This window comes from Triplophysa dalaica, chromosome 13 (assembly GCF_015846415.1).
Source record: "Triplophysa dalaica isolate WHDGS20190420 chromosome 13, ASM1584641v1, whole genome shotgun sequence".
Classification (NCBI taxonomy): Eukaryota; Metazoa; Chordata; class Actinopteri; order Cypriniformes; family Nemacheilidae; genus Triplophysa; species Triplophysa dalaica.
The window spans coordinates 20,588,181-20,609,989 of record NC_079554.1 but is presented as its reverse complement, the minus strand read 5'-3'; the positions used below and the strand labels follow the sequence as shown (position 1 = coordinate 20,609,989).

The window sequence follows — 21,809 nt, the reverse complement described above, 5'->3', positions numbered from 1 at the left end:
TACCTTAAATATATAAGAATAGGTCTATAAAAAAATGGTCTGCCACAGTGCCTGAGTTTTAAACGACTATATCTCAGACAGATATCGTCCTATTCTAACAACTCATACATCAATAGAAATCTTATTTGTTCAGCTTTCAGATTATGTAAAAATCTCAATTTCGCGAAATTGACCCACAAGACTGGTTTTGTTGTCCAAGGTCAGATATTGTCAAAAGCTTAAAACAGACAATTTATCGCAATAATCACCATTATTTAGTCAGCCAAATTATTGAATCGTGACAGCCGTACGTTAAACAACAAATGAGGAACCATTTTTAGTTCCCTGAAGAAGCTTTTTATTATCTAAAGAACCTTTTTCCACTATAAAGAGCCTGTTTTGTGACACAAAGGTTGATCACTATACTATTACATACTATTCACGGTCACGTTGTTACACCGGTGATGGTTATTCAAATCAACTCGAGTCTGCATGTGTCCACCCATGCTGGAAAAAAGATTAGAGTGGATGAAAAGGTGGGGGATGATCAGGTGCACTGTCAAATATGTGTTTCTTCTCTGGACAAGTGGAGCTAAAATAAAAAACTCTGGGTGTCATTCACCAACATCTCAACAGCTCTGCTTGAGACACAGGAATGGATCAATACACCTCTAAACTGTCTCCTGATGTTGATTATAGTGCCGGTACATTCCTGCTGCTGATTGGTAAGTGCTGCTATATATAACTATATATGTTAGAATGTTCTATTGAAATGAACATATGAAGGTGAATGCTTTGAATGATAATGCATGAAGAGAGTGGAGTGAAAAGTTATTTTTTAAATCAAAAATGTGTGTATTGAGTCAATAGTAAATAAATAGTTTCTATATATCCATTAGATATCCATATGCATATTATTTATAGAGATTTTATTTTGGAATTCAATAACATTCTGACACTGATTTAGATAAACGTATACAGGCACAAAACAATATAGGCATATTCAGAAAAACAAACCTTGTGCATTTAAGGGAATTATATTCTGAATATTTTATATCGGTTTAATACCTTTATACCTTTATCTGAGACTGTGTCGGCGTTTAATGAATTTACAGTGTGTTAAACATATAAAAAATAAGGGTTCAGTACTGCATATAAAAGAGAACTGATTAATAAATGATGTTTAATTAACAAAGTTCGGGAGGAGCCGGAGCATATAACCAGCCAGCTGGTGTGTAATCAGCAATCACAACGTATACACAATCAGCCTAGCGAGCTAGCTAATAAATAGGGAAACCATCTTACCTGCTCGTTCTCCTAAGATTAAGCACCAACTCCTACGTTAGACGCTATGTCCGAGACCCCCGTCATTAACGACGCATCCACAGACCGCAATCCTTCAGCGCCAACGAGCGCGTCCCATTGTTCCAGCTCAGGGTCGGATTCGGTAGCTGATTCCCCGGCTTCATCACGTGGCCGCCAGCTTCGACGTTCCGCACCTCGCAAGGCCAAAATCAGAGGGGACACTCCATCACTTGTGCCAGAGAGACGTCCGCCGCCTTCACCGGCTTCTTCTTACACCTCCACGCACAACACGATCCCCGCCATCCATAAATGGACTGTCCAGGGCCTACGATTGGCTCTATCCAACGCGGACATCGAGTTCCATAGGCGGATGACCAAGGCGGAGCTTTACTGCCTCTACGCTTCTTCCCTGGCCGACACCGCCCCACCAAAGTCAGCTCCGCAAAGGAGCACTGACAAGCCGGGCACGGCTCGTGGTTCCCCCTATTCCCGGCCCGGGCAATCCACCAATGCGGCCCGTCGTGGCCGTCCGCCGGCAACCCGGCACAGCAGGCCCTCCGCGAGCGCAGGTACCGCCACGGATCTCCCGGACGCCTCAAACCGTCCGGTCGAAGTTTTCCAGCAACTAGTCCCTCTCGCAGTAGGCCAGCTCCAACCTCCAGCCAACACCACGCCAGCAGTAAACACTGCGGGCCGCCCAAGAAACGTCGGCTCACCAGCACTCGGAGCTCCAGTGCTATCCCACCCATTCCCTGCCCCTGGCTCTTGGCCCACGGCACCCCCATCGACCACTAGCGCGAGGCTGCCTCAGCTAGCGATGCAGGTGCCGGTCATCAGCCATTTCACCGCCCCCTTAGAAGCCGCCGCTAGCGCGAGCATGGCTCCGCTAGCCGCTCAGGCGGCTGCAATCCCCTCCCTTTTATCTCTCCCGCAGAGCAGATCAGGCTTCACATTGGCCACAGCGACAGCAATGCCAGTGCCAATCAACGCACCAGCGTTGGAACCGCCCCCCGTCCCAGGCAACATCAGGTCACAGATCTTGGCAGGTGCGGACACAGATCTTTATTTACTCCTCTCACCTTTATCACCTCCGTCAAACGAGCGACAGATCACTTACGGCGATCTGTCGCTCACGCTTAAAAATCAGTCACCCAACCACACCCGCACGCTTTCTTTCCCCGAATTCATCGTTGCTTTTTCCCGCTACACTGACGTGATCTGCACTGCGTTCCCTCAGAGGAGACGCGAGCTGGGCGATTATCTCGCTATCGTGGCAGAGCTCGCTCTCTCCTATGGGGGCGCGCATTTTTACACGTATCACAGACTTTTCTCCGCCAAATGTGCAATTCGTATAGCTCAGTGGAACCAGTGCCCCTACTGGGGAGCATTGGACACTGAGCTGCATAACAGGGTTTTTCTGGGCGTCCGCAATATTACATGCGCGGTGTGTCGCTCAGTTGCGCATACCACATTAGATTGTCCCCTAGTCACTCCCTCTCTTCCCCCACGCTCAGCTTCGCCTCCCCAGTCTACCTGCTCTGTTCCGCGCCTGCCAACCCGCCCAGTTCACCAAACCCAAGGGCAACCTGGCAATTTGGAGGCTTGTAGGAATTTCAACGCCGGAAGATGCGTCAGGCAGCGTTGTCGCTTCCTGCATGTGTGCTCATTTTGTAGCGGAGCACACGCACGAATCGTGTGCCCATTGTCTCAAACGCAGAATAAAAAACTAAAAAATTACCTTTCGACTCCCGTGAACATTTCTTGTTTGTCTTCAGAATTGTCCTTGCACCCCGACTTTCAATTCACTGACTATCTTCTGACCGGTCTCTCGAACGGTTTCAACCCCGGCGTCGTCAGTCTTCCGTCACACAGCTTAATATGCCCCAACCTCCAGTCTGCGCTCGCCGAACCAGAGTCAGTCGATTTCCTCATTAAAAAGGAGATCGACGCTAATTTCATTATTGGCCCCTTCGACGCTCCCCCTTTTCCTGCATTTCGGATCAGCCCCATTGGCATAGCGACTCGTAAATTCTCTGGAAAAAAGCGCCTCATTTTCGATCTCTCGTCACCACACGGCTCTACCTTCCCTAGCATTAATAGCCTCATTCCGATCGAGGAATTTTCCCTGCACTATCATAACATCGATCAAGCCATCACTTTAATAAAACATGCCGGTCATGGCGCTTGGCTAGCAAAAGTCGACATCACATCAGCATTTAAAGTCATGCCAATCCACCCAGACTTCTGGCACCTTTTCGGCATTCGATGGCGCAATAAATTTTACTTTTCTGTCCGTCTCACCTTTGGCTGCAGAAGCAGCCCAAAAAATTTTCGACATGTTGTCGGAGGCAATTTGCTGGATTCTCTCTAACAATTATGCAATTCCCTACCTTATCCACCTACTGGATGACTTTTTAATCATCTCGTCTCCCGACTCGTTTCCGGCTGCACATCTAGCAAAAGTCCAACAGGTTTTCAAAAATCTCGGCGTTCCCCTCGCCCCAGACAAAACTTCAGGTCCCAGCACGTCCATCGAATTTCTCGGAATTAAATTAGACTCGCTTAAATTCCAGGCTTCTCTGCCGAAAGAGAAAATCGATAGAACGATCTTGATCGCGTCCTCCCTATTATCAAATCCCCGCTGCTCAAAACGCGAGCTTCTGTCTGTTCTCGGCCATCTAAATTTCGCGATGAGAATAATCCCGCAAGGTCGCCCGTTCGTTTCACACCTCCTCTCTCTCGCGTCATCCGCACACGCTTTAGAGGACTCGTTATCCATATCCAGCTCCTGCCTCGACGAGCTGAGCCTATGGATAAAATTCCTCAGACAATGGAACGGCTTGTCATTTTTCTACAGTGACATGACCTCTTCCCCCGTCGATATTCGCCTATTCACAGACGCCGCCCCTTCCGTCGGTTTCGGAGGCTTTTACCAAGGCCGTTGGTTCGCGTCCACCTGGCCCCCCCAGGTTTTAGAGATCCCTTATGCTTTAGCATCCTCAGCTCTCTTTGAGCTATATCCACTGGTCGTCGCAGCATCCCTATGGGGAAAAGAGTGGTCAGCTTCCAGCATAATCGTGCACTGTGACAACGAGGCAACTGTTCATTGTATTAACAAAGGCCGCTCCCACTCCCCCGCCATAATGCCGTTCCTCAGACGCCTCATCTGGATCTCAGCCTGTGACCAATTCATTCTAACTGCCAAACACATTCCCGGATCAAAAAATCAGATTGCTGACGCCCTTTCTCGTTTTGCCTTCCAGAAGTTCAGGCTGCTGGCACCCGAAGCAGATCCTTTGCCAACACCGGTACCTCCCTATTCGGAGCTGATATTCCAGTTAACCACCCCCTAAAAACCCTCATCGATGCCTCTCTAAACTCCATCATCCAAGCCGTCTCCCTCAGGACCCTCCAATCTTATCTAACTGCATGGAAAAGCTTCAAGTCTTTTCACCTGGCATTCAACATTCCCTTTCCCGATTTTTCTGTCATCACCATCACCTCCTTCATCTCCTTCCTAAACTCTTCAAAAAACCTCCAGGCCAGCTCAATTAAAGGCTACATGAGTGGAGTCCAGTTCTTCCACAAACTCATATTCAATTCTCCTTCCGCAGCCATAGCCAGCTCCCAAACATCTATGCTTATCAAGGGCATTCAACGTACCCAGCCTGCTCGCCAGGATGCAAGGCAACCCATAACCCTGGATATATTGACCAGATGCATTTCCACCCTTCGTAAAGGATACCACTCCAAACACGTCGATCGCACACTCGACACCATGTTTATACTAGCATTCTTTGGATTTCTAAGATGTTCAGAAATTTCCACAACATCCATTTTCAACCCCCTAACCCATCCAACGGTATCCGACCTGTCAGTAGTCGATTCAGAGACTATGTCATTTTCCATTAAACAGAGCAAGACGGACCAAACCAGGAGAGGACATTTCATTTACATATTCAATCTCCACTCACCAATTCAACCTTATCAGACCCTCCTAGCCTACCTCCACTTCAGGAAATCCCAGACCACAACCACATCGGATCCTCTATTCGTCGACGAGTCTAACCGCCCAGCTACACGCTTTTGGTTCCAAAAGCACCTCAAAGCTGTCCTGCTCCTATCCGGTATCCCTGCAGACCACTTTTCCGGCCACTCCTTCCGCATAGGCGCAGCAACCACAGCAGCCCAAAAAGGCCTCTCGCACTCTCAAATCCAAGCACTAGGGCGCTGGACATCGGAAGCTTTTAAGAGCTACATCAGGTCCGATCGCTCTATCATCAGGGAAGCTCATCGAACCCTCATTTCCAAGATCATCTAGAGAATTCATACTTCACACGCATGAGTTCGAACATCCTCCATGCCAGCCGAAATCTCACTTACAGGAGATCTCACCGCCGATTCAGCCGGCTCAGGGGCCAGTGCTCAAGTCTCAGGCTCTGCAGCAGCAGTTTTAACAGCAGGAGTCAACATCGCAGCAGCGACTACCCTGGCAGAGACCAACACTACGTTTCAAGCAAAGAAGCCAGCGTTGCCACAGCAACAGCCTCAGCCAAGGCCAGCTTTCCCATTTCAAGCATGGAGCCAAGTGCGGCAACTAAGAATCATCCACAGAAGCCTATGCTTCCGTCACAAGGGTTGAAGCCAGCGTCGCAGCAGTGACCACCTCCACAGAGGTCAGTAGTTCCATCACAGTGCCAAAGCCAGCGTCGCAGCAGCGATCGCCTCCGCAGAGGCCTGTGCTTCCATCTAAGGCACAGAAGCCAGCATCACCGCAGTGACCGCCTCCGCAGAGGCCAGAGCTTCCATCTAATGCGCAGAAGCCAGCGTCGCCGCTGCGATCGCCTCCGCAGAGGCCAGTGCTTCCATCTAATGCGCAGAAGACAGCGTCGCCGCAGCGATCGCCTCCGCAGAGGCCAGAGCTTCCATCCAATGCGCAGAAGCCAGCGTCGCCGCTGCGATCGCCTCCGCAGAGGCCAGTGCTTCCATCTAATGCGCAGAAGCCAGCGTCGCCGCAGCGATCGCCTCCGCAGAGGCCAGAGCTTCCATCTAATGCGCAGAAGCCAGCGTCGCCGCAGCGATCGCCTCCGCAGAGGCCAGAGCTTCCATCCAATGCGCAGAAGCCAGCGTCGCCGCTGCGATCGCCTCCGCAGAGGCCAGTGCTTCCATCTAATGCGCAGAAGCCAGCGTCGCCGCAGCGATCGCCTCCGCAGAGGCCAGTGCTTCCATCTAATGCGCAGAAGCCAGCGTCGCCGCAGCGATCGCCTCCGCAGAGGCCAGAGCTTCCATCCAATGCGCAGAAGCCAGCGTCGCCGCTGCGATCGCCTCCGCAGAGGCCAGTGCTTCCATCTAATGCGCAGAAGCCAGCGTCGCCGCAGCGATCGCCTCCGCAGAGGCCAGAGCTTCCATCCAATGCGCAGAAGCCAGCGTCGCCGCTGCGATCGCCTCCGCAGAGGCCAGTGCTTCCATCTTATGTGCAGAAGCCAGCGTCGCCGCAGCGATCGCCTCCGCAGAGGCCAGTGCTTCCATCTAATGCGCAGAAGCCAGCGTCGCCGCAGCGATCGCCTCCGCAGAGGCCAGTGCTTCCATCTTATGTGCAGAAGCCAGCGTCGCCACAGCGATCGCCTCCGCAGAGGCCAGTGCTTCCATTTTAAGTGCAGAAGCCAGCGTCGCCGCAGCGATCGCCTCCGCAGAGGCCAGTGCTTCCATCTTATGTGCAGAAGCCAGCGTCGCCGCAGCGATCGCCTCCGCAGAGGCCAGTGCTTCCATCGAAGACGTCAAAGCCATCGTCACCACAGCGATCGTCCCTCAGAGGCCAGAGCTTCCATCTGAGGCATCGAAGCCGGCGTCGCCGCAGCATTCGCCTCCGCAGAGGCCAGTGCTTCTGCCTCGCCTTCGGCCATCTACAACTTTCCACGAAGCAAGCATCACAGCAGCAATCACCACAGCAGGAGCCTCCATCAGGCGCTCTGCTACAGCCGGCCCCCGCCTTCAGTTGCCTCTTTCCAGTATCAGTCTTAACAACAGGGGCATGAAGCAATGAAGCAGCGTTCATTTGGATAGTTCCCGAAAACCCTAATATTACAATCTCTCCAAGCACTACTGCCAGCACCTCCTAGATTCATACTTCTCATCACTGCATTGGGCACCCACCTTCTTTTATCTTCTCAGTCTGAACCATCCTCGGGGGAACCCCTACCCCTTTCTCGTCCCATAACAAACAACATCTCCCAAGGAGCCCTCATCCTCTCGTCTCTACCTTAACACAGGCCACGCCTCCGCAGCGCTTGGCATCATGTTGGGGGGTATACGTACTCCGGCGGCTGTCCCACTTTCTCGCTTTATGGGGGTGTGCTCTGGGCTCAGACCGGTTCCGAGCTCGGCGCACTCACCCGTACTAAGGTAGAGTGTTTCGGGCTCGGATAGATCTGGCGAGCTCGGAGCCTGCTTCCCGGACAGCACGCCAAATACGCATAACCAAGCTTTATCATTATCCCTATCTATATCACTGTTATCTGTGTAGGTGAACTCGTGAAATGATGTTTAATTAACAAAGTTCGGGAGGAGCCGGAGCATATAACCAGCCAGCTGGTGTGTAATCAGCAATCACAACGTATACACAATCAGCCTAGCGAGCTAGCTAATAAATAGGGAAACCATCTTACCTGCTCGTTCTCCTAAGATTAAGCACCCCTCCCCCACCCCGGCTCCTCTGCCAAGCTCATTATCCTGCAGGAACCCGGGGGGTGTGCTCTGGGCTCAGACCGGTTCCGAGCTCGGCGCACTCACCCGTACTAAGGTAGAGTGTTTCGGGCTCGGATAGATCTGGCGAGCTCGGAGCCTGCTTCCCGGACAGCACGCCAAATACGCATAACCAAGCTTTATCATTATCCCTATCTATATCACTGTTATCTGTGTAGGTGAACTCGTGAATCAGAAAAACAAGAATTGAGCATTGTAGGGAATCATATTCTGCAAATGTTATCGTTGGTTTGATATCTTTATTGAAGAGTAGGTACTGTAAATTGAATTAAATATCAAAAAAAAGTTTACAGTATTGTTTATAAAATAATATTGGCGTAGCCTTGTGCATGATAGGGAAAAATATACTGAATATTTTACAGTTGAAACTGTTGTCATTTAATGGATTTGTATAATTGCATACATTAAAAGTTATTATAAAAAATATTTTTAAATTCCAAAAAACAGAGAATTGTTCAATAATAGGCATGTTTTTCTGAACATTTAAGTACTGGTTTTATAGCATAATGTCATGTAGTCAAATTGTTTAATAAATGTGCATGATCAATTGATATATTTATTCTAGAAATTAAGCCTTGTGCAACATAAAGGTCATATATTTATGTCTATCTGAGTTAGGTTGAGCTCATAACATAACAGGCGCGAAGAGTTTTATTGGTATGAAAGAAGGCTGGCATCCATAAAACATGCACACCTGATGTTGCTCTGTAATTCTCTGTGGCACCAAAGGTGGTGCTGTCTCCTTTACACATAGATGCTTTATCCTGTTTAAACACACAATTTAACATGGATCTTTTCCACGTATCCAAACAAATAAAATCGTTATTATGCTCTTTGTGCAGAAAAATCATAACTCCCGGTAAACTTGTATGTGTTTAAGGGCAGTCTTGCCCTCCCCAATATGGCGGCGTATTTGACCCATCGCAGTCCAAAAGCGCTCATGCAGCGTCAAGTATAATTTTTCTTTTTACATTGATGTGAATTTCTGATGTTTTAGGATAGGCACGTTTGAACGTTCTCACAAACAATTCTGTATCAGAACTTATATGTCCCTAGTGGCATTTCCAGAAGTTTCCAATCCAAATAGGCACTGGCTGTTTACATTAAGGACAGAAACCCGTGTTTCCTCAAAGGCTCAGCCTATTTGCTCGAGAGACTGTACCTGATAACATCATTAAGTTTGCTCAGCGTCTCAATAACGCTCAGTGTTTACTGTTCACGACAGACCACTGCTGAGGCACTGATGCAGCTTATACGTTATTGGGAATTATTTGATAGTGATCGATGTTTGCTTTTCTCTTATAAAATGCAGTTGTGAAAAATGTGCAGTACTTTCAAAAGTGCAATCTTACTTTGAGAGCAGAGTTTGGGAGCAGAAATGAATCACCCCATTGAACTATTTGCAGTCATTTAAAATGCTTTTTATAGTCGCTGGTGTTTGTGTGATTAGAGTCAGATTAATAGAGGATATGAAGCTGTATTGCTCTTTTGCTTAATTACTTTTTCGCACCTTTTCATGGCTGTGGAAAATTGCTTAAAGTAAATCCTGCTTGAAGGACAATTTGAATGTTACAAACCAGACACTTTGTAAAGACACTTGTAAATGAGAGAGTGTTAATGCAGCACTCATGCAGTTAGGTGAGAACCCAGATAATTTTTTTGCTCAGAGGTTGCTTTTTATAGCTTAGATTTAATAAGCCGCTTTTTGACATGAACTGATGTTGACAGAGTTCAACATCAACCACCTAAAATGTGCTAACATTTAAAGACTAATTTCTGTATAAAATGTTCTCAAGATGCTCAGCCTTTTTCAGTTATCAGTCGTGTTTCATTATAAATTTGCCTGAAAACACCGGCTGTTGCAGTGTTACTATAGTTTTAAGACCTACAATATATACCTTCAAAACGATAAAAAAGTGCTGTACACAAGCAGTATAAAATGTAATTACTTAAAAAAACATAAGCATTAAAACATCAACACAAATTAATTAGAAAACATGAGCATTTAAACATCATAACAATTTAATTTAAAAACATAAGCATTTAAACATCAAAACAAACATAAAATAATCAACATGCCATTGACAATTGTTTTGACCCGTCAAATAACGAAAGCCAGGTGGATCAAGTAAGCCTTTTTAATAATGTCCATGCTTGGTGAGGATTTTACAGATAGTGGCAGAGCATTCCCAAGTGCTGGAGTCGAAACAGAAAAAGCGCAATCTCCACTCCGCCTCAGACGAGACCGTGGGAGTCAACACCAAACTCTGAAAGGAGAACAGTAGTCAATGCGATTGGTAAAGGACCAACATATCCCTTATCTACTCCGGAGCCTAATCATGTAGAGCTTTATACACAAACATCAACACTTTTTATTGTATTGGATATTGTACAGGAAGCCAATGCAGGTGTAATATTATCTCTTTTTCTAGAGTTAAAAGTCTTGCTGCAGAATTCTGAACATACTGAAGATGCATGACCAGAGAATAATTTAATCCTAAATATAAAGCATTGCAATAGTCCAGAGGCGAATAATTAAAGCATGTATAACAGACTCTAAGTCCTTGTTCAAAAGAATAGTTTTCAATTCGACAATTTGCTTAGCTGAAAAAAGGATGATTTCACAACACTGTTTATTTTTCGGTCAAGACGAATTTCAGAATCAATAAATATTCCCAAATTCCTCACAAAACCACAGGGATCGTTGGACAATGGTGTCTGGTTCCCGATCATACCTTTCTGGAACTGCTTATTACCAAAAATAATAAACTCTGTCTTATCTTCATTTAATTGAAGAATATAATTTGCAATCCAAGCCTTTACTTCTGCCAAGAATTCGCATAAATTTGATCAGGAACTACCGTCAAGTTACAAGGGATAGTAAATTACAGCATACAGATGATAATTAATATAGTATTTCCTAAAAATGGGCCGCATGGGCAGCATGTATAAAGAAAACAAAGTTGGACCAAGAATAGATCCCTGTGGGACCCCCATGAGAAAGCAGCAGATGAGAAGACAAAATTCACAATTTTAACTTTACAAGCTCTATCCTTTAAGTAAGAAGAGAACCACTAAACTGCAACATCATTAATTCCAACGAAATCTCTAAGATGCTGTATTAAAACAGCATGATCTTTAGTGTCTAAAGCAGCGCTCAAGCCTGACATCATTATAGCAACACCCTTCCTGGAGTCAATACTTCAAAATGCATAATTATATATCAAGGTTGAAACTAAACTCTGCAGGACACTTGCCCTCCAGGAATTACTGCAAAATCTGAGTTCATAGTTTTTAAGACTCATATCATGAGAAATCAGATCTCTTAAAAATATCTTTAAATTAAAGTATTGTGTCACAATGTTTAAAAACGTCATGTCAATGCATCTGAAATCTTTACGTATCCACAGCAAGCATATTTACGTTTCAGTGAAGTCATGTGCATTTTTTAATTATGAATGTGGATTCAACACCATACAACAGTTTCTGATGTCTCTTGATTAATGTTGACTTCAATTCTGTGTAATTTCTTAAATACAATCATGGTTGTTATATGTTAATCTCAGCATGTTTTAGGTCATTCATCTACTGTGACTGAAGTTTCACGGTTTAATTCAGATCCGGTTTTGAAGTATTCAGTGAACAATCATTCTCAGATCATGTCTGCATGAAGGTTTTAATGGATTGACCAGCAGAATGCTTTAGGATCCAACGAAACAAGGCATGAACAAACAAGATTTACAGACACAGTCACAAGAAACTAATCCAAGGTTCTTTTCTGTGAATCAAATTCAGAGGCCCTTTTAAATAAGTTTTTCTTTCGTGCATCTTTCATTTGTATAAATATACTGTATATCAACACAATCTGATGGGAACTCATACCTATCTTACAAGGTGGCTCATTTGTTTATATTACTTCAAGGTCACCTCATTCCCTGTGCCTGCGCACAGTCTGGCAAGCGCCTCACGAGAGCCCCATCCCAGAGTATCTTTAGTCTTCAATGATTGACGATTTCCTCATTTTTCTGGAAGGCGGGACTTCCATCACTAGAGCGGCCATACGGGGGTTGCATTCCTCCCTATTCATTGTAACGACAGTGGCGCATCTTGTTAATATTAATATCTTTGGTCTTTTTTCCAGGTTCTGTATGTACCTTATATTTTTGATTTATTTAAAGGAATCTTTGGACAGCCACTATAGAATCGAACAATACAAATGTCAGTAAAGCATCCTTACCAAGAATTTCTCAACTGAAAAACATCTGTACATCATCAGCACAGAATTGAAATTCACCCTAAAATCGATTCTTCGGTTTTGGCCATTGATGTTCTAGGACATTCAAGCCTCGGGCTGAACAGCCAAGCTTGTCACATCAATCTAGCCAGTGCCAATTCAAGCTTGAAGACCTGACTGACTCTCTTGTGTGGTCAGTGTAGAGTTCTTGGAATTGTCGTACTTTGAAAAATTCTTTGTAAATTTCTGTCTAACAGTTTCTGCTGTTATAGATCTGCCACTTGAAAATTTCATTTTTTTGATATTTTGTTCCACGTCGTTGAAAATCATGTACCAAGCCTGAGTTATACTGGCCAATGATTCTTTAACCTTCAAACTTTTCTGGTATATTTTGACTTAATAAACAAATTATAGATGTTCTTCCAGAGCAACCCAATTTTATGTCCCAAGACCAGGAACAATATGCTTTTGTTCCTAAAATTTACACATTCAAAAATACTGTATATACATACTGTACCTACATCAACAATGTTTTGCTAATAGCAGTGTGACTGATCATGACAGAAAGATATGAGAAGCGTGCAGCAGAAGAAGTTTAGCAAGAAGAAATGATTTATGATTAAACAGCTTTAATAAATCGGCTGATACGATAACATCAAAAATGACCATGTGCATTTATTGTGCATCCCTAAAATATTTTGTATGGGTATGTACCATTAACCTTTGAATCAACTGGTATGCTTTCTTCCCAGCCATCTTGACCCTTTTGGGCAACGCAGCTGTCCTGGTAACAGCCGTCCGCCGGCACAGCGTTCTCAAAGCCCCTGAGCTCCTCACAGTCAACCTGGCTGTGACTGACATTGGCATGGCCCTCAGTATGTATCCGCTCTCCATCGCTTCTGCCTTCAACCATGCATGGATTGGAGGTGACCCGTCCTGTCTGTACTATGGCCTGATGGGAATGATCTTTAGTGTGGCCAGCATCATGACATTGGTTGTCATGGCGCTGGTGAGATATCTGGTAACAGGAAATCCACCGAAATCAGGTACTTTCCCACACTTTAAAAATGATGTCCATCAATGTGTTTGGTCAAAAAGGGACAAGCTGTAGTAGTAGTAGTTTATTCATCCCTTAGGAAATTTGGTTTACACAAATGCTGCACATCCCATTTCAATAGTACAAAAACCGTAGAATTAAATTACCAGCACATTACCGATGCCATATCTATGATTTAACATAGAAACACCAGTTACTATGAATTAATTCTTAAACCTTCTGAATCTTCCTGCAATTGTTCTGGATCTTCGACCTGATGGCAGAACAACAAACTCCCCATGTAATGGATGAGATGCACTATTGATAGTGTCATATGCTTTTTTAATGACCCTTTCTTTAAAAATGTCTTTAAGGCGAAATCAACTGAACTCCAATAACCTTGGATGCAGTCTTAATCAGCTTATTCATTCTGTTTCTGCCAGACAGGCTAATGCAATCAAACCATACAATTACACAAAATTAAATAACAGATTCAAAAGCCTAAAACTCCTATACACAAGTTACATTAACACTGTGCAAACCTTAAAATAATGAATTTCCTTACGAAAAACAAACGTTGTTGGACCTTTTTACAAATGGATAGGTATAAGCATCAAAATTGAATTTGTTATCAATCACTGTTCCCATGTATTAACACGGATCCACAACCTGGATATCCCTTCCATGGATAACAGGAGAGAATTCAAAGAAAGGGTTTATGATAAAAGAGACGCTCACATTCAGAGGACACTGTGTTAACACTTAACTCTGATTACATGAGACTAAGCGAGTATCCAGCGCATCTGCAGCAGCCACACATTTTGACATGACGGGCTAAATACATGTTTTGCTGAGCTACACATTACTGCTTCCCCTGAAAAGGAGTCATGGATCACCACTCTACAGTACCTATTATCAAATGTTCTCTTACAATCATTTGAATAGAAAATAAAAAGCAGAGGGACAAGAACACACCCCTGAGGAGAACCCGAGGAATAACATAACTTGGAGGATAACAAGCCATTAACTCTAACACACTGGATCCTATTCGATAGAAAATCCATTTTACCTAATTAAAATCCAAGCTAAACAGTTTAACAAGCTTTGCTTCCAGCACATGTGGCCTAATTGTTTTAAACGCAGATAATAAATCGATAAAAGCCAGCCGTGCTTTTGCTTGAGGAGTCTCCACATGTTGGGCTGCTAGATGCACAAGACTAGTAACAGCATCTTCCCCACCCCTCCCTGCTCTATACGCAAACTGGAAGTTTGTCTTCTACATGATTTACGATCTCCACTCTTACAATTTTCTCAAATGTTTTCATCACCAGAGGTGAGGGCTACTTGTCTAAAATCATTTAATACAGTTAGGGCCCTGTATTTTGAGGCATGTTTTCTAATTTGTGGGACAGCCAGCAATTTAAGAGACGTATTAAAAATAATGTAAATATACCACTTAACTGTAGACTACATGCTTTCAACACCTTGCCACTGATGTTATCTGGTCCCGGGCTTTTATTTTATCTAAAAAATCTAGCCACTCTAGGAGCATCAATATTTCGATTGCAGAGAAAGAAGACAATTCAAAAGTTTGTGGATGTTGAATGATACGTCATGTGTCTTTGTGCAAGATTATTGTTTAAAATGGTTAATTCGTGTGCATATCAGGGATGTTTAGATTATTTAATATCTACGTCACGCGTAACGTTTCCAACATGATTGCGTACGACGCAATGTAAAAATTTTAAGTTTCTTGGTGCTCTTTCATATACTGTATCAATGACATAGAAATCATTAAAAGGCGGATATCTGAAACTGTTCAGCTGCGCGCAATTTCACGATTATTTGCGATTTCTAGATTTCACATCTTATAGAGAGGCGTACACCCGTCTTCTGTGCGCACGTTTGTTCTATGAATCACACATACGCACTTTGAGAATTGATCATAAAATCGAATTTAGGATGGTTTCTACACAACATTTAATAAATGAAGCCTTTGGGGCCTATACCATGAATGTTGCTGCACAAACCCAGGGTTACAGGATTAGTTTTGGGTTGACAAAACCAAACCAACGTGATCAAGCTTTGTTGCTACCATGAAGCAGCTCATGAAGTTTCTTAGTCAACTCAAGCTTTGATCCTGAAGCTGATTAGTTTGTGCGCGCGTGCACATGAACGAGTGACATCTGCATCGTAAAACCAATCGCGTTCCACATGGATGGAGGGAGTTCTATAGCATATGATTCTTAGCAAATAATTAGGCGCAAATATTTGTCCACCTCCATACAGAAGAAATGTGAACAAAATAAAAAAGGCAATTCTAAATAAAGAAGGGTAAATAAAAAATGCCAGTATGTGAACTTCGTAGTCAGTAGATTTAGAAATCTGATGGTCATCTGAACCTGACTCTGGTTTGACTGAGGGCCATGTTGAAGTGGTTCTGTGGTCAGGATAGAAAAAAAACCTCTGGCATACATAGGAACCTCTGTCTCCCACCAAAAGGCTATCAAACAGAACAAAAAAGAGAAGATCGTATTGATGTTTGAAATTGAGCTTTGGTCACATATTTAAATAATTTTAAGGGTTTGTACGTTTCCCCATTTACTTTACCTCACTTAAAGCACTGACACAACACAGATGCATTAGGGAATGTTGTTGGCATTAAAGTATTAAAAACGTATGTTACATTATAAAATGTAGGCGTACTGTATGATACATTATTTAGGTGAATTCTAAGTGTAACTTGATAAAAAATACATTAGAGTAGCGGTATTAAAAGATATGTGATGTGACCTCTCAATGTATGGTTTTGTGTATGTAGCTGTGTAATAGAAGGTTTCTTTAGTGGAAAAAGAAGATATACATTGAAACTGAAAGCGTTCCTATATGTTCTGCACCACAGACAAGAATGTAAAAAATGCAATGCAAAGAAATACACATTGTATGTAGTGAAATAAAAGAATGGAATATAAATACATTTAATATCATGTGAGTGTAAGGGAAAGACAGCTAATGTTATCTCTAAAATCAGATTTTACCTAGGCTATATATTAACCATTCTTTGATTTTCTATTTGTAATATATAATTACAGATTTTTATATTATTGTTTATATTTTATTAAACATTATTAAAAATAACTAGCCATTGTATAACACACTGTGATTTAGTTGGGTCGCTGATATGCAAATGTGCTCGCTGCTGATTGGTTCACTTTCGGTCTGAGATCTTTAATCTATCATAACCTGCCCCGGAGCAGGTTAGCCGTTCAGCGTAAGTTACCATGGCGATGAACACCGATAATAGCCGAGTTACTTTCATTGTACCTAAAACCCGGGTTGGCGCAAACGAATCCTAAAATTACCCGGCTAGCCACCTAAATCGGCTTCAAGGTACAGGCCGTGGTGTTGTGTAAAGAGGTTCAGAGCTGCGATGAAACTGAAATTCCGATCTTAACCAAAAGCCCCCGGTGATGTGCGTCTTAAGACCCTGAAAAGCTTTCCTTTAGGCCTCAATTTGTTTTCGTCAGAAGACATAAACACACGGGTGGCTTGTATGACATGTCACAAGGTATTAATTTTATAGTCAACTAGTCCACTTATGGCACAAAAAAGTCTGCGATGAGAAAGGATGATAAAGTGAGTAAATAATGACAACTTTATTCAGGTGAGACAGTTGAACAACATCAATGGACTTGTATCTGTGTGTTTCAGGTAACAGGTTTCAGAGAAGAACTATAAGTGTATTGATTTCTGTCATCTGGCTGTACTCGCTGCTCTGGGCCGTGTTTCCTCTGCTGGGTTGGGGCGGATACGGGCCTGAACCCTACGGTTTGGCCTGTTCTGTGGATTGGGCCGGATACCAGCGCTCTTTAAACGGCTCTTCATTCATTATGGCTTTGACCGTTCTTTGCACTCTGATCCCGTGTGGATTCATCTTGTTCTCTTACTCGGGCATTGCCTGGAAGCTCCACAAGGCTTATCAGTCCATCCAGGTCCACGGGAGCCTGCCCAACACCGGGGCCGTTGAGAGAAAAGTCACACTGGTAAGATTCTGCATCAATGTGATGGGAAAAAAAGACTTTAAATAAACAGATCTTGTGTCTTTTATACTCGCTTTGTGTATTTAAACAATGATAGTCTCAAGATATTTGATGGAACGATTGTGACCAAACAGTTCTTGGCCACCGTTGACTACCATAGTAGGAAAAACGACAATGATAGTCGAGGTGCCCCAGAACCGAACGTTTTTCAAAATATCTTCTTTTGTGTTCATCAGAGCAAAGAAATTTGTACAGATTTGGAACAACTTGAGTTTGAGTGAATGAAGACAGTATTTTCATTTTGGGTGAACTATCGCTTTGAATGTGAACTCTGTCGAATCTCCTGAGCCATAAAGGAGCAACTTCGGAGCGTTAAAATTTTCCGCCTTGACATAAAAGGGTCAATTCATTTTGAAAGCTTGTCATTTTCATTTTCATTTAATAAGCGTTTAACACCGTTTGGGATCACAGTTCTCTACAGGGTTCACACATTTGCTTGACACTTCTCAGTTTTTCAGCTAAAGCGACAGACAACTCATCTGTGTTCATGCGTCCAAAGGGCAAAATGGTATTTGGGTACATCTGCAAACGTTCAGTTCACTCCAAGTTCATAAACCTACAACTTTTGTGAGATGCCAGCTATGACTTTAAGCGAAATCTGTGTAGTTTTCTACTAAATAAATGCATAAAGGACTATCCACAAGACTATTCTACTGTCATTTTATGTCGTCTGTCTGTGTTTCAGATGGGCATTCTCATCAGCGCAGGCTTTATCGTCTCTTGGGCGCCGTACGTGACCGTCAGTTTATGGACCATGTTTCATTCCGGAGCCAAAGACAGCGTAGCACCCGTCGTCAGCTTGCTTCCCTGCCTCTTCGCAAAGTGCTCAACGGTGTTCAACCCATTTGTGTACTACATCTTCCGCAGGTCCTTCCGCAGGGAGCTGCGACAGATCTGGACATGTTGTGGCCGCCGGAGTGCTGCGTGCGCACGGGTGCTCTGTGGGGGAGGAAGACATGCGGAGGAACCCGCTAACCTGCATAAAAAAGAGAGGGCGTAAAAGTGAACACACAGTGTTGAGGTCAGAAGGTTCATCCTTAAAAATAGACTGAGCAGAGGAGCGGCAATAAATAAACAAAAAGCAAAGACAGCAGGACGGAAGATGGTTTGGATTTGAAATTTGGAGATCATTATGTCTGTGCTGTAGCATGAAGCGGTACAGAAGCTGTCAAAGGTTTTTCAGGATTTAGTGAATAAAATATGACATGTAGTATTTATATATTTGTTTATTCGTTTATTTATTTATCGCATTGAAAATCTGAGAGACAAGAATGTGAGATGAAGCATTTGTGTCATATTTACAGTTCGAAAAAGCACCAACTGTATGACAAAATTTGGCAATTAATTGCTTTTTTTTGGTAAAAGTGAATGGAATTAACTTCATATTAGTCCAATGAAATCTGAGATACAGTAAATCTCTGCCTGGATTCAACACACATTCTTTGGCTTTTCTTTTTCTATGAGCCTATATCTTTTCTTTCATCTAATATTTCTGTTTTTTCATCTATTCTTATATCTCTAACTTTGGCTGTCAAACCCTTTCTGTTTCTTCAGATTTTTGTGAGATAAAGGATATTGCGATCCTTTATAAGGAAGAAGTGCTTCTCACAAAGACAGGACAGATGATGTTTTGTTCTTTCTGGTTGTCCATGAGAATGTTTTTTCTTCGCGTCACATCATCTTGTGCTTTTGTTCTGTACTAATCATCAATCATTCTTGCTGTCTGTAAACATTGATTCATCCACAACTGCAATTACTTATGAAAAGCGTCGATCAATGCATGAAGCACACAGATTTAAGAATCTTTCATAGCTGTTTACGTGACAAACAAACAACCCATTAAATTGGATTTAGGAGCTTCGCCATTACCTCCCATCCAGAACCTTTAAAGGGAGAGTTCACCCCCCTAAGAAACACATTTGTCATTACTTACCCTCATGGTAGATCCCATTTGAGACATTTTTTCAAAATATCTTCTTTTGTGTTCTGAAGAAGAACGAGTCATATATAAGTTCTGAGCGACATGATGTTGAATAATATATGGTGACAGAACTAATCCTCTAACAAGATGTTGTCAAGTTGATTCAATACTTCTAAAAGGGATAGTTCTTCAATTTATTTGAATTCTTTCTTCATTTACTCATTAATTCATTTTCATCTTCTTTCAAACAGTACTTAAATTATTTGTTTTGCTGAACACAAAGGAGGATATTTGGAAGAATGTCAGTAGCCATCCCCCATTGACTCCCATAGTATTTATTTTCCCTACTTTTGCAGTAAGGGGGGATGAGATCTGTTTGTCTACTGACATTCTTCCAAATATCCTCTTTTGTGTTCAACAGAACAAAAAAATGTATCCAGGTCTGTTGAGTAAATCATGACAGAATGTTTGGGTAAACTATCCCTTTAAAACAAATGTCCAAGTTCTAAGTTTCATCCAAAAGAATTGAAATGTCTATTTCCATCACCCTAATTTCTGTCACAGAACACAGAGCACAGATCAAGTTCCTCGCCATGAGCTTCTTTAAACTACAGATGTATTGCACACCAGCTTTGAAACGGTCAACGAGGGCATCTCATTGAATTAGGAAGCAGATGAGAAGGAAGATTGCTGACCAGACTGCATCTTGCGACCGGTCATTTCTGTTTTTCCTTCACCATTCAAAGAAATAGAAATGAACGGTGTTCAAGAGCACTGAATTGATGACGTCAACGGTCCACTGAACAACTGTAGGTCTAGTAACGCGTCTTTGCATGCATGAGTCACATTAATTCTGCAGCAGGTTAGTAACGCCTTCACTCCGGCGTTTATCCACGGCCCATCAAAAGAGGAAAGAAAGGTTTTCACTCATTGAACATCTTCAAGAGACATGAGATTAACATGCTCTAATGATGAAAAAAAGAAAGCTACAGAAGGCCAGTGTGCGTGAGAGGGCCTGAAGGGTATAAAGCTGAAGTGTGTTATTTCTGTTCCACCACTAATAGCAGACAAACTGCAGGGTTTTCAATCTCTCACATTCATCTCTATTGTTTGTGCAAAGAAAGGCCTCGCACAGCAACATTTGAGGAATTTTTGTTACGATGCAACAGTCACCTTTCCTCGACCATGCTTATAGATAAATATATTTATATGAATTATAAATATATTAATAATTTTCATGGTGCTTCCAATAGAAGTACTCAAATTAAACGCATCTGATTTAAAGAAGCTTTAAAATTATGTGCATTGGGAAAAACGAGTTGAATTCTTTGGCTCACATAATCATGCAATTATCATTTCCAAATTTGTAATGACGGCAAAACAAACTAATGATATGTTAAGGGCTACGTTTCTTGCACCAGTATCTATGACAACATGCTGATTTTATTGTTGAGAGATAACAACCCATCTTGAACCGGTTAGTGATTTGAATCTGAGATGACATCCTATATCAGTCGTGTGAATTTGCACTCAAATGTATATAGTCCTGCATACAGTAACAAGCTCAAATGTACAGTATACAATACCTTTTCATGTGATGAAATGTACACTATAAATAGCTCAAATATTCAAATAAAAGTTCTGTGTATTTTAGAATCTATGAAAACAAATAAGCAGATCTTTTGACATTTGGTTCATTTGCAAAGTTCTACTCGATCACCTGAAAAGACGAATTCTCTTGGATGATCATTAAGGCATAAACATGAGGTTTGTGAAATTCATTTCTCCTGAGTTCTTCATTCATGTGGATCACTGGACCCTCCGGCTATATTCTGTCATGTGAAATAAGAAAGATTGTCATAAGATGCATATAAGCATTGGACTGTGACCATATCACGGAGACATAATAACTTAATTATACTGAAGCGTGCTAATGCTTATTAAATGACAATAATTTCTTAGACTGCAGTTCAGTAAAATCTTTTCAAAACCTTTTTTCTTCCACAGAACACAAAAGAAGCTATTTTGAAGAATGTTGTTAACTGGAGCACATTCACCTGCATTGTTTTGCGTCCATACAATACAATTGAAAACCAGTGCTGTTGAGTTACCAACTTTCTTCCAATTACATTCTTTTGTGTTCTTAGGAAGAAAGAAATGAAAAGAGAGTGAGTAAATGATGACAGAATTTTTATTTTTGGTTGAACTATAGTAAAACGTATGACAGCTCTTCCAATTGTGTCACGTCTGAAAAGAGCAGACAAACAAATATGAGCAACATGTATTGAATGCTTTTTAGGTTGAGTTACACCATTTTTGTCATCTCTGTTGCATGGTCGTTTAGCATCTTTTTTAAAAAATGTATTTTTTCGTGAAATATGTCCTTCAAGGTAAATTGATATCCATCCTTCTTCTTCCGTGCTCATAACGCGAAGCCCCTCCTGAGGACTGAACTCTTTGGATGTGCTCACA

General features: G+C 42.6%; 1 protein-coding gene across 1 annotated transcript; it reads left to right on the top strand.

The window, feature by feature from the left end:
- Positions 1-634: 634 nt before the first annotated feature.
- On the top strand, positions 635-18,512 carry opn8a (opsin 8, group member a). Its single transcript, XM_056763678.1, has 4 exons — positions 635-704; positions 13,033-13,326; positions 17,028-17,359; positions 18,102-18,512. Exons 1-4 carry the CDS (start codon positions 635-637, stop codon positions 18,414-18,416), a joined length of 1,011 nt encoding a protein of 336 aa, XP_056619656.1. The 3' UTR covers positions 18,417-18,512.
- Positions 18,513-21,809: the final 3,297 nt, after the last annotated feature.